Source organism: Corvus moneduloides, chromosome 7 (genome assembly GCF_009650955.1).
Source record: "Corvus moneduloides isolate bCorMon1 chromosome 7, bCorMon1.pri, whole genome shotgun sequence".
In the NCBI taxonomy this organism is placed as follows: Eukaryota; Metazoa; Chordata; class Aves; order Passeriformes; family Corvidae; genus Corvus; species Corvus moneduloides.
This window is the reverse complement of record NC_045482.1, coordinates 30,271,623-30,284,346: the sequence shown is the minus strand read 5'-3', so window position 1 is coordinate 30,284,346 and position 12,724 is coordinate 30,271,623. Positions and strand designations below refer to the sequence as shown.

The 12,724-nt window shown below is 49.2% G+C and overlaps 1 protein-coding gene across 1 annotated transcript in view; it reads right to left on the bottom strand.

Moving 5' to 3' along the window:
- Positions 1-714: 714 nt before the first annotated feature.
- LOC116446315 (TGF-beta receptor type-2-like) overlaps positions 715-12,724 on the bottom strand; it is a 30,771-nt gene continuing 18,761 nt past the window's right edge. Inside the window, exons 2-7 of the mRNA XM_032113916.1 lie at positions 12,455-12,605; positions 10,420-10,622; positions 6,567-7,375; positions 6,322-6,463; positions 5,005-5,132; positions 715-1,226 (exon numbers count right to left, since the gene is read on the bottom strand). Coding sequence (XP_031969807.1) covers positions 1,014-1,226; positions 5,005-5,132; positions 6,322-6,463; positions 6,567-7,375; positions 10,420-10,622; positions 12,455-12,605 — 1,646 coding nt within the window. The 3' untranslated portion in view covers positions 715-1,013. The remainder of the gene's footprint in view (positions 1,227-5,004; positions 5,133-6,321; positions 6,464-6,566; positions 7,376-10,419; positions 10,623-12,454; positions 12,606-12,724) is intronic.

Sequence of the window (12,724 nt, the reverse complement as noted above, 5' to 3'; positions counted from 1 at the left end):
GCTTAGGAGCACCTGAGGTTTTTGATCCCAAGGATGGAGGGATTTGCGCAGTACCAGGGTTCAGAGGGAGGTGTGACTTACCTTTCCTTAACTGCTTTCCAGGATAGAGGCAGCCTGGGTTGATGTGGTGATCATGGGAATTAAGGTCTCAGTTCATTCTGATCGTGTTTCCCCAGGTGGGGTAACCCAGCAGGGGGGTGTGAGAGTCGCAAGAAGAGTTGGCCAACCCCTTTGTGTTGACACTGTTACTGTGGCACAGGTCTGGCTAGAGGTGACTGGAGACTGGTCTGATGGGGGAAAGGGTTGTCTGCATATCCTGCATGGAGAGTTTTTAGGGTGAAGCAACCATGTCTACACTGGTGACTTCTTCTTTCTCTCTCAAAGAAGCATCACACACCCACCTGAACTATCAATTAACCCAGGAATTCCCCAGTGAGGAAAGGTATGTTGTAGTTGCATTGTATCAGGCTTTTACAAACTGGATTATTGTGGATCTTTGCATAATGTTGAATGAGTGATTTTCTTGGATGTCAGCATTTCTTCCATTGAGGGTGTGGTATATCTCATGATGTCTTTTTTTGTTGCTACAACAGATTTTGTATGTGTGTATAGGCCATTAAAAAAAGGAAAATTGTTTTGATCACTGCAGAATAAGTTAGAAAAAAACTCATGATGACAATATGGAAGGAATGACATGGAAAAAAAGACATGGAATTCAGGTGCTTATTAATAAAAGATTAAACATTATTATTTTAAAAAATAATAAAAGGAATGCTTTGCATCATTATACATTTTAAGTAAGTACAAAGTCAGTTCATATAATAATGTTGCACTTTAACCAAAATATTGATTCCACAGTTCACTGTATCTGTGGGAGGAAACAGAGCTTATAAATAATTTATGTACTTGATCTTAGTTCCATTTTGAAAAACAGTGAGGCTTTTTTCCCTCATGAGCTAAATGCTTCTCCCTTATCCTCTTGTTCCTCGTGATGAGGACTTTTGCCTGCTGCATCACTGAATGTTTCTGCTCCCGTCACTGTCCTGGTGCTCCCCACCTGGAGAAGCTGTTTTGCTGGCCTCGTTGTCCGTGTTGTTGTTGAGGATGTCATCACAATCCATTTGTGCCATCAGGTTGAAGCGCTCAGCCACGCAGTGGGCGGTGAGCCGAGCCTCGGGGTCGTGGTCCCAGCACTCCGTGATGGTGTCGCACAGGAAGCGCATTCCCTGCAGTCGGAAGGGCTGAGATTAGGATTGGAAGGCAGGAAGAGGAGGATCTAACACAATCTCGGTGGTTTACCACACTTCTGACAGCCTCCTGCATAAAGGCTGGTTTTGGCCAAGCTTAAGCACAAGAGGAGTCAGCCTCGATAAGTTGTGGAAGTGCTGATGCTTCTTCCACTGGCACTGCTTGTGTTAGAGCAGCAGCCTCGGCTCCCCCGGCATCTGCTCCCAAACATTCCCCATGCTCCCTGGAAACTGGCTTGTGTTGGCTGTGAGATTTAGAGCCTGTTTCCATCCAGCCCCTATTTATTTCCTGTCTCAACCTTGCCCATTTGGATCAGAGAATCTAAAATCACAAGGGGCAGGGGAGGTGTGGATGTTGACCTGTAGGCTGCTGGCTGAGCCCAGGCCTTGGGGTTTGAGCTGCACCCTGCCTGTTACATCTGGGGGAGGTGGTTTTCAAAGGTAGGTTTGGAAATAATTTCTTAAATCTGACTTCTTGTTTTAGTGGCATTCTGGAAGGGTGTGCTGTGCCAAACACTCATTGTAGTGTGCAGCTGAACCTTGTTCTCTGATCACAAAACAGCCTTTTGGTTGAGATGGGATGAGGTGCTTCCCAGTTTGCTCCAGAGCACACAGAGTTCCTCTCAGCTACAATGCTTATGTCTCCCAGAAAACTATTTTTTTTTGTCCAATTGTGTAGGGTTCTGAAAAGAGCCACAATATTTTGGGCTTAGAAAGAAAATAAATGGTAGTATTCAGCTGGTGCTTTTCCCACTCTTTAGCTAGTAACACAGCTAGCACCAGAAGCTGTGTTGAACCTTCCCTCGCCCATGTAATTCCATCATGTGCTATTGCTCTTGGCATCATTGTCAACTAAAGTTGGAACACAGTGGAAAAATCATTATTCTAAATAAAGCTTCATGTTTTTCAGTGGGTTTTATGTATTTCATAATTTGTAATTAAGAGAACCCTAAAGTCTCATGTGGACCCACACGGGGAAAATCCGAGTCCTACAGAGATACAGGGTCAGTGCCATCTGCCCTTCTGCACCTTACTCAGAACTCACTACTCTGTGCTAAGGTTCGTTGTATTAAATCTTCCACAATGGACACAAATTGGAGAGAACAGGATTGTACAGCAAAACTGACAGATGGTGTGTTTCAGCACCTCTGACGTCACTCACTTACTAGCTTAGTTGAAAGGATTTGAGGGTAATTGATTACATGCAAAAATGAGCTAGCTTAGGTGAATATTTTTAAGTCAGCCTGTTCTCCAACAGGACATCCAAGATTCTCTGTACTTATTTTTCCCTGAAATCATAACATTTATTTGCAGTTTGCCTTGTAGTGATGATGCTCTTTTGAATGGTATAACTGGAACATCTTGTTTGGCTTACAAAATGGACTTAGTTGGGCTTTTATATTTGATATCTGTTTTTCCAAGATTCCAAAGAATGCTGAGTTGTACAAGTGTATTTTTAGTGGCAATATTGACTTAAGCTTCCACTGCTCCTTCCTGTCCTGCCCCAGCCTCTGGTTGTGCCAGTACATCAGTCTGTTTGGCTGCTTTGTGAACCAGATTCAGAAATTTACCTGGCCTAAAAAAAAATTTTTTTTTTAGTGTGGTGGTGTGTGAAACAAGGTAAGTTATCTGAGAAACTGGGGATGAATTTCTTTGGCTGGCTTTTGTTGTGGGGCTTTGCAAGCAAATGCCCTGAAGCTGCTATTGGGTGAGTCAGGCCTGTCAGGGAAATTAGTGCTGACACTTGCTGAAAATCAAACCATGGTCTTCACTTGACTGAGAGCAATCCTGATGGTTGAAACGCGGAAATAGCATTTGGAGCTCTGCAGCAAACTTATGGGTGGGAACACCTGTGGGTGCCTCCCATTCAGGTGAGTGACTTGTCACTCTTTTTCGGTGTCACCCAATGCTTCCTCACACGGGAAGGGAAGCCTGGACCCCCGGAGTGGCACAAGCCGATGGTTTTCTGCTGCTTCCCAGCAGATGGTGCTGCCCAATTCCTCATCCTAGGGAGACCGGTTGCAAAATGCCCGGAAAATGCTGTAAAGCCAGGCTTGTAAAGAGATGTTTATTACACCAGCAGAGATTAGTCAGAGAAAAACTTTCAGCAACACAACGTGGCTTTGCTGTTCCCCTTCCCCAGTGACCATCAGATGGTCCAATAAAAGTTCCCACCTTACAAGCTTTGCTCTGTTTGCCTGCTAGACCAGTCCAACTACAGCAGCATTATTTCTGGGAGGTGACTGCAGTCAGCCTCCCTTCAGCCCTGGGAACAGCACAGTTATGCTCATGCTCTATCAAAGTAGGATTTTTGACAACCCAAGCCTCTGTATATTTTTTCTATGGTTTCAAAGTTTATCGGAGACCCTGGGAGGTGAATGTCTGAGGTGACTACTCAAAAGGCTTCAAATATGTGGCACTGCTGATTGAAGTTCCTGTATTTGCCTTTGTCAATGTAAAGGGCTGGGTGAGCTTCAGAAATGGACTCACTGACTGATAAACGTCCCGGGGGTCCCACAGAAGCTACGGATTCATTTGATGCTGTTTGCAGTTTTGGGCAGTCAGGTCAGCTGTGAGTCTTTGGACAAATATGGTTTTGAGAGGAGACGTTGTAGGGAATGTGTGTGGCCTCCTAAGGTCGAGAAATTTTCTCATTCCCTCTGCAAAGCCTTCCTCTGTGTGCCAGCAGGGCAGAGTGGGAGCAGAGGCAGTGTGTTTTACGGGTAGATATTGCAAAATGATGCACTGAGCACTGCAAGGCTCTGAAAGCCAGCAGGCTCAATGTTCCAGCTTGATTTTCAGGTGAATGGGAGTGTTGATCAGCAGATGGTGTTTTTCCACGAGACATGTGAAATTCAGGAAGTACCAAAGTCAGGCAAGATGTGGAAATCACAATCAGCATGCTTGTTACCCTTCGTGTCCTTAGTGTGTGGCAGAAAGTGTTGGCCTGGGGCAGAGGACCCTGTCAGGGCCAGGAGGGAGCTCTGTTTCTGTAGCTGGTTGCTCTGGGTGTGCTTGTGGGTGGTTTTAGTAGAGCACATTTTGTTACTGCTGAGATACTCCTGTTCTAGAACACTGGGTTATGCCCTCTGTGCTGACACACTTTGCTTTCAGACCCTCTGAAGGCTGGTGAAAGACCTCCCTTGACAAGCCTCGAGCCTTGCAGAGTCCCTGCTCTCAGCTTCACTCCCTTTTCCTGAGTGTTTCACAGGAAGGACATGCTTCCTGGTTTGCTCTTCCTTGTAGAAATGGAAATTTCATGTTAAAGGTACTTTGGAGCTTGAAACCTCCACAGCCAAGCAGGCAGAAGGCTGGATGCAGCTCTCTTGCCCTCTGTGCCTGCTGCGAATGGCTGTGTGTGAGGAGCTGTGTGTTTCCTCAGTGTTCCAGACAAGGTGCTTAGGAGAGAAGCAGAGTGAACTCCAATGATTTACTGTTTCATGAGAAGAGCTGCACTGAAGTGCTCCATTTTCCTGTTATCCTTAGGGTAGCTGAAACCCATCACCTGGCATTCACAGCTTCCTGACCATGGCTATTGATCAACAAATGCTGATGTACCATGGCTGGTGGCTTTTGTGCAACAAGGAAATGAGTCCAGTGGGACTTGTGTGGGCCCAGCCATTCACAATGGAGCTGGAAGTAGAGCCCAGGAGTTCTGCCTGCTTTTCCTTTGACTATAAATTTAATTTTTCAGGCTGCGTTAGTGAGGAGGGACAACGTGTGTTGCTCTTTTCTGAACCAGTTGCTCCCAGCTTACCTGGTGCACCAGCCAGTTGCTTGGGATCTCGGGCCGGCCTCTGCCGTGCAGCACAATGTCCCTCATGGTGTCCACACAAGGCTGCTCCTGGACTTTCGACCCAAAAGGCAGCTCATAATTCTTTACCTCTGCAAGGAAGCAACAGCAGCATCACAGGATGTTTCTAATGAATTCCCTGCTTTGTTTTGATATGGCCCACTGGATGAGAATGGATTTGTTTTTAACAGTCTGCAAAAAAATAAGCTGATTTGGAAACAATTGAGAATTTGAACACAGAAATGTAGTGCTGGGTTTTCACATAAAGGTTCTTTTCAGAGACAGCACCGAGGAACGATCTGACCTTCTCCCTGAACCCTAAAGATGCAGTACAAAGGACATGGTTTGTCTTTGGGTGTGACATATTTTGAGCAGGCAGAAAGTATTGTGCTGGTGAAGGATGGGAGGGGTGACTATCATATGATATTTTCTGGATTTCTGCAGCAGGGATGGAATGGGTTAGAGGAGAAGTGGCCCTTCCAGAAGAGAAACCCCATGTCGTGGGAGACCAAGGAGAAGCTGGCTGTTGGCAGAGGTGAGAGGCCACCCTGGTTTCTGCCAGGTCTTGCCCAGATGTGAATTCAGGTGAGATACAAGTGGAGAGAGATGGCCTGGGATGCTGGCTTGGGAACAAAGGATGCATGGGGCATCTGAGCCAGGCAAGGGCCAACCATGGGGCTTGCAGTGCAGTTGGAGCAGCTTTCTGGCCAAGGGTTGGAGGTTTCTGCAGCTCTGTGGGCTTGTATTGTGAGTGGCAGGGATAGAGAAGGAAGGGAAAGGGGAGCAGGCAGAAGCCAGGCAGGGGCTAACTCCAGGGCAGTTAATTAAATGTTTTGCTACACACAATTTCAGATGCCAGGGTGTGACTCTGGGAAATGACAGGGGATGTCACACTGTCAGGGGCTGGGGTTTGTGAGTCCCCATTGCAACATAAGCACTCTGGTATGGTCTGAAGAAGAAAATGGTTTTGAGGAGGCAGAGACTCCTTTGGGTCTTCCTGCTTGGTTTGCTTTTTATCACCAGCACAGGCTCCATGGGGCTCGGCAGCTCGGCAGCTTTGAGCAGGGGCTGGACCGGATGTCCCCATGGGGTCCTGTCCTGCTCCTTGACCACTGAACCACCCCCCTTAAGCCATGGCACACAGAGCAGGGGAAACTGTCACCAACTCTTGGCAGCCCTGCAGAGACCTCGGCCACCCCAAGTCACGTCTTGTGCCATCAGTTGGTATGTGGCAGTAAGGGAGTAAAAAGGCACACAACAACCATGGTGCAGTGCTCCTACCTCCCACTACTTCACATCTGGAGGCCATTTCCCACAAAACAAGGGCCATGGAGTAGACATCCATCTGCTTGAAAGACTCCAGGTCTTCCAGGTTCACTCTGGACTCCAGGACCTCTGGGGCCATGTACCTGGCGGTGCCCACCTGCCCGAAGAGAAGAGAGAGGTGGCGGATAAGGACTTTGGCCACAGGACAGGGGCGTGGCTGGCAAAGGCTCCTCCAGAGAGGGTTGGTGGGTCATACTTGCCTGCCCGCTATTGGCAAAGTCATCCACTGTCAGGGAGGGGTCGAGGCGTATGGCGATGCCGAAGTCGCAGAGCACGCACTCCTGCTCGTTCTTCACCAGGACGTTTGTGCTCTTGATGTCACGGTGGGCGATGGGGATTTTTGGGCGGCCGCAGGCGGTGTAGTCGCTGTGGAGGTGGGCCACCCCGCTCACCAGGGACCCAGCCATCTTCTGCAGGTCCATCCAGCTCAGCACGTGGCGGGAGAGGTAGTCCTTGAGGTTGCCGCGGCTGTGGTAGGCGGTGATGAGCCAGTACTCCCGGCGGGGCCCCGTGCCCCGGTCCTCGGCAGTGAGGAACTGCAGCACGCTGTCATGCCTCAGGCTGGTGTCAGTGAAGATCTGGCTCTCGTTCTTCCAGGAGGAGTATTCCTCGCAGGGGAAGATCTTCACGGCCACCGTCTCGTACTGCCCTGAGCGGCTGTGGCTCAGCTTGGCCCTCCACACCTCCGCGAACTGCCCTTTGCCCACCATCTCGTCCAGCTCGATGGGGAGCAGCTCAGCGGGGCGGCTGCTGGCGCAGCCGGGGCTGGTGCCGGCTGGGCTCTCATCCATCAGCACGGACAACTTCTCCTCCCGCTCGGTTGCCTTCCCCGGCTCTGGCAGCGCCGGGGGCTGTCCCTGTTTCCCACCCCACGCCTTGGCCCTCTTGCGTCGCTTCTGCGTGCGGCAGAGGTAAAATATCACCGTGATCATCACCGCCACCAGCAGCGGGGGCAGGAGGCTGATGGCAGCCACTGGGATCACCTCTTTGCTCTGCAGCATGGAGTAGCCTGAGGGGAGGAAAGCAAAGGCGAGATGCTGCTGCTGCGGGTCTGCCGCAGCTCGTTTTCATCACGCGGAGGAGGAAAATATGCAAAGCTGTTAATGGAGCGCAGCCCTTTGTGGGGCCGCACAAGGGCCCATCCCGGCACAGAACCCAGATGTAGGCACTTAGCAAGAGGGGGGCCTGACTGGTTTTGGTCTCAAATTCAGCTCCATTTATCAACAGAAGACACAGGCCAGCATCATTTGGATGGGGTACTGTGGCACAAGAGACTGCAAAGGGCCTTTTGGGGGTCCCACGTGCTGTTTGTGCTCATGGCAAGGGGAGCTGGGCTGGAAAGAACAGTGATAAATCCAAGGCAAGGCTTGAACACAGCAAATCTCTGAGAGGGCTTGGGGCTGGAGCTTTGCTGGACTCCTGTGGTACACAGAGAGCCAGGAGGGATGCTGGGGGTGGGCAGTGTGCAGGACCACCAGCCCAGGGGAGTGCCGGGACGCTTTGCAGGATAATTAGCACACAGGAGCATCATTTCAGCACTTGTCTGCTAGTTCTGGCATCTCCTTCCTCAGCCCGTTACAACAGCAACCCCAAAAATCACCAGGGCATGGCTGCATTTGTTTTGTTTCTGTTAAACCCCCTGTTGGCCTTCAGATTGCTGGGGGGAGGACATGCACACAAAGCCATAACCCTCGCACAACATATAATTGTCTGATCCTTTGATGTTTGCGATTCCTGGAATAAACATGCTGACTTCAGTAGAGATATTCAAGTAAAATCTTACTCAGAGGTTTTTCTGCCAAGTATAATAACCCAGGGGAAGAGGGATAAGAATCATTCCATAAGCAAAACTCTCGCTGCTTGACCTCAGTGTGTGGAGATCATAATTCAGGTTCTGGAAAAACAGAGCATTTAGCTATTTTCCTTGGCAAATTTCAAAAAAATGTGCTGCAGCTAATTTCTGCGAGGCTGTGAAAGCGTTTCTAAAATAGGCATCAGGTTTAAACCACAAGATCAACCTAAACTGATATAAATCAATAACTAACTCAGGAATATGTTTATTTTGGAAAGTGTTGGGCTTGGATATCACCTACTGCTTTAATGGATTTACCCGATGCTTTGGATCCCATCTTTGAAACTGAAGAAAGAGAAGATATTTTTAAGGGAGTTGCGTGCACAAGTCCCAAAAAGGGGAAGTTAACACAACTCCAGGAAATTCCTTCATGAGGATGCCCCTTCCTGATGGAAGTCATTTAATACAATACAGGGGCTGTAGCAGGATTTAGACCCCTTCTACAGAGAGCAAATGTAGTTGCTCTGGCAATGACCGCAGGTCTGTAAACCCACATCGTGTTGAGCATTGCTGCCTGGGTCTATCCATCCCTGTGGAGGGGACATGGACCTCCAGGGCCAGGCTCAGCTGGGGTAGAGGTGGAAAGAACTTGGCATGATCCACCCTACCCAGCATCTTCCCAAGGTGTCCACTGGGATCCTGTGTGCACAGCTTTAGGAAATGATGGCTCTGTGTGTTCATTACTGTGATCTCTGAGCTCTGATGGAGTCCCCTGCAGCCCCAGTGTGAGGGCAATGCCACCCAGCAGCCCAGACCTGAAAGCAGAACTTAAGGAATCAAGAAACAGGAAAAAATCTGCCTGCTTCCGCTGCTGGAGAAGTGCTTGTCTCTGTTAGATGTTTCTCTGCTCAGGAATTGTCTATACCATTGAATGTGACCACAAGTAAATATTTAGAATGCAAATGATCCCTTAAAGCAGAAGAAAAGGAGGTAAACAATGGGGTGTGTGAGCCTGGGGCTTGCCTAAGCTGGTCTTGTGGCCCATATCTAAGAGGAGAGAGTTGTCAAAGACCTGCACTGCTCTTGCTCCGACTTCCAGCACTTTCTGCGCCGGCTGACAGGAGGAGGCTGGATATGGAGCCTTCACTGGGGGCGGCATTTCCAATGAGCCAGTTGTCATTTTTGTGTGAAATTACATATCCCAGCATCAGCTTTGGGATTTGACTATCTCTCTCTAGAAGTGTGTGTACCTGTTATGTTTGGCTGGGGAAGCAGCAAAGAACCGCCAAATTTAGCATCATTTGCCTCCATTAAAGTGGCTTGTTTGTTCAGAGAATTTACATTTCATGTGATGTTTTTCTTTTTTCCTTATGTTGCAGGAGAAGCTATGCTACTGGCATGCAGGTTCTGCTTAGACTCATCTTCAGTCTCTCCTTGTTCTGTGATTATGGAAAATTGGAGGTGTTTCACTTTGCTTTTGTTACAGATCACATTCTTGATGGACACTTGGATAAACCTGGTCCATTTGGAGTTGAGGAGGTTTGGACAAACCCCCAAAGGCTCAGGGTCTGGTTGGAAATGTTTCCAAAGTATACGACCCTCCTGAGGTACAGAAATAAGCTGCCTCTTAGTTTTCCCTCCTATGGATTTACAGCTCCCGTTGGATCTCCAGCCATGTGCAGCAGCGAGCCAAGCCACGCTCACGTGTGTGCTCAGCACCGGGGCAGCTCCAGCTGCCCCTTCCCGGGAGAAACTGCAAGAATTCCCAGGAGAGCAGCAGAGAAGGCATTCCTGCATGCCAAGCCCTGCACCCCAGCGCCTCCACCTCTTCAGGTTACAGCTTCAAGGGGTGCCAGCAGTTCCCGTGGGTGTGTTCTGGGGCAGGATTTGCTCCGGCGCAATTTATTTAAAGCTTTCAGAGCTTTTGACTCACACTTGGTTACATCAGCTCCTGGGTCCCCCAGCTGATTTACCCTGTGCTGAAGGCACAGCCCACTGAGAGATATGGTGGATCTTCCGTCACTTAATGCTTCCAGGCAAAGGCTGGAGGTATTGCTGGGAGGAACACTTTGGCCATAGACAAAATGCCGGGCTCAGTAACAGGGTAGCGATTTTAACTGGCTTTTATAGAGGGGGGTCAAAGAAGATGGTGAAAGAGTCTCTTCTGCCATTGCATCTCCTACTCCACAGGAAACACAAAGGATTTGTCATTGGCACTGGGTGCTGCTCCCCCCATAAATAGCGTTAAAAAAAGCACTCACCATTAGTGTGGTTTTCAAAGATGAGTTTGTCGTTGCACTCCTGCTCGTCCACACAGCCACAGATGTAGATGATGCCATCCTCGCTGGGCTGGTGGCTCATGATGCAGCGCGAGGTGTTGTAGTTGGGGACCATGAGGTTTTCAATGGGGCGGTGGGGGTTGTGGCAGAGCGTGCTGATCCTGATGCTCTCATTGTCCTGTCTCCTGCGTGTGACAAATGAACCGACACAGCATTGGCCTGGCAGCTCAGCCTGTGTGTCACCTTAAACCCGATTCTAAGATCATTTCTTTCAAGGTATGTAGGGAATGACTTGTTTGCTGTGGCTCTGATATAATTCTACTTACATGTACTTACAGGACCAGTGATGGGGGATGACTGGCCCTGCACAGGCTACAGCATTGCAGCTACTCCTGGGTGCATTCAAAGGAAATTACAACCATTAATTACTTTTCGTTACAATTAATTACTTTTCCAGGGACAGCCTCTGCTTCATGACCTGGTGGTGCAAAGCGGGAGGATGAAGGTATGGAGAGATTTCACAATGTCTTTGAGGTAAGCTGGGCAATCAGACATAAAAGCCAAGGAAAGAACCTAAATTTGTCACCCTCTCCCTGGTGAAGTCCCCTGGTTTCAGTGCTCCCCACATTTTCTTGGGGCTACCAGGTAATTTGACAGAGGAGCTCCAGCTGAAGAGTCCTTGGAAGGTGAGATCCCTTCTCCATGAGCTGCCAAGGCTGGGCACCTGGAGGACATGAGCGTGGGGCCAAAGCTGCTGCTGTGACTGAGATACCCACTCAGGACAAGTTTGGATGATCCACATAAGTCTCTGCAGCAAGCAGAGTGAGCAGCAAGCAGCAAGGCTGGCCTGGAGGTGAGCCCTGCCTGCAGGGATCTTATTCTCTGGATGAATCTTAGAATGGGATGGGAGATGCTGGGAGGGGTTGGCAGGTTATTTGTGACTGCGTAGGTGCCTCACCCCATCTGGTACATGATACAGGGTGCAGCCCCATCCTGTGCAGTGGGATTGCTTCCCTGGCAGGGGGATTCCTGCTGCAGGGACCTTGCTTTTTCCTGTAAATGTAAGCTGTTAATGGGAAAAACCCAGCAACATGCTAGATTGCTTACCCAGGATTTAAGGTGGCTTCTCCAAGTGTGTGTAGGAGAATTTGGGGCAGGGGGTGGATTTTGTTGTTTGTTTGTTTAGGTTTCTTGTTGTGTTTGGCTTTTTTAAAAGTCCATAATGCAACAATTATGTTGAGGCGAACTCCTACTGAAAGCTGGCATACAGCATTCACGCTAATTAGCAGGTTGAGATAAAGCCTAGCGATAAGTGCTTGGCTGGCTTTCACTTTGGCAGCCAAATTAAAAGGGAAAGTGGAGGGAAATCACTTTGGGCAGACCCAAATGGATGTTTTTTAAGTTTTGCTCATGGGGACCAAAAAGCTGGGGGAGGCACTCTTCCGGGCCAAACCAGGCAGTGTGTGCTTGGCCTGAAAGGCAAGATCGCGTTTCCTGTCCAGGCACCTCTCGCAGGAGCAGAAAAGGGCTTTTTCCAGGGGATGGGAAAGAGGTGGGATAAACCCAGTGGGTTAACCCCAGTGTGGTGCCAGCTCAGATATCCATGTTCTGGATGGGGACTGACCTTGGCTGCACCCCTGCATGTGAACTGAGGATTCACCTGCCTGATGCAAGAGGACATCATAGGTTTGGAGGTCAGGGTTGCTGGTTTGCCCTTGGGTTCAGCTTGTAAAGCTAAATTCAGAGGTTTATGGGAGTTTATAGGTCCTGCAGCAAACTTGCTACTCTTTGTGTCAGGCACTCAAAAGCTTAATTTATTTAGAAAATAAACTGGTACTAATTACAGGGCAGACCAAATGATTTTTTTACTGTGCCTTGTAATTTTAATTATAGTGGAGTCAAGGAAAGAGGAAGAGAAATGCTGAATTACTGCAGTGATCAGTAATCCAAGCACAGGAGTACATACTTGAACCCCTTCCTCCCCCCGTCTCCCCTTGGGGAGGGAATTTTCTCTCACCATATGGCCACGCAGATCTCATAGGGGTCCTCGCAGTAGGAGTTGAGGTTGCAGTTGCTGTAGCACACCTTCTCCTCGCAGGCCGGCGGTGTGGAGTCGCACCACTTGCACAGGTTGGTCTTGAGGCTGCGGCGGGCGCCGGCGCTGCAGGCTGGGGAGCAGAGAGGGGCTGTGGGTGAGCGTGGAAGAACAACCACCATTCCAAGTGATTCACACAGCCAGGGGAGAAGGAGCCTCAATTGACCCTATTTCTCCATGCGGTTTTTTTTT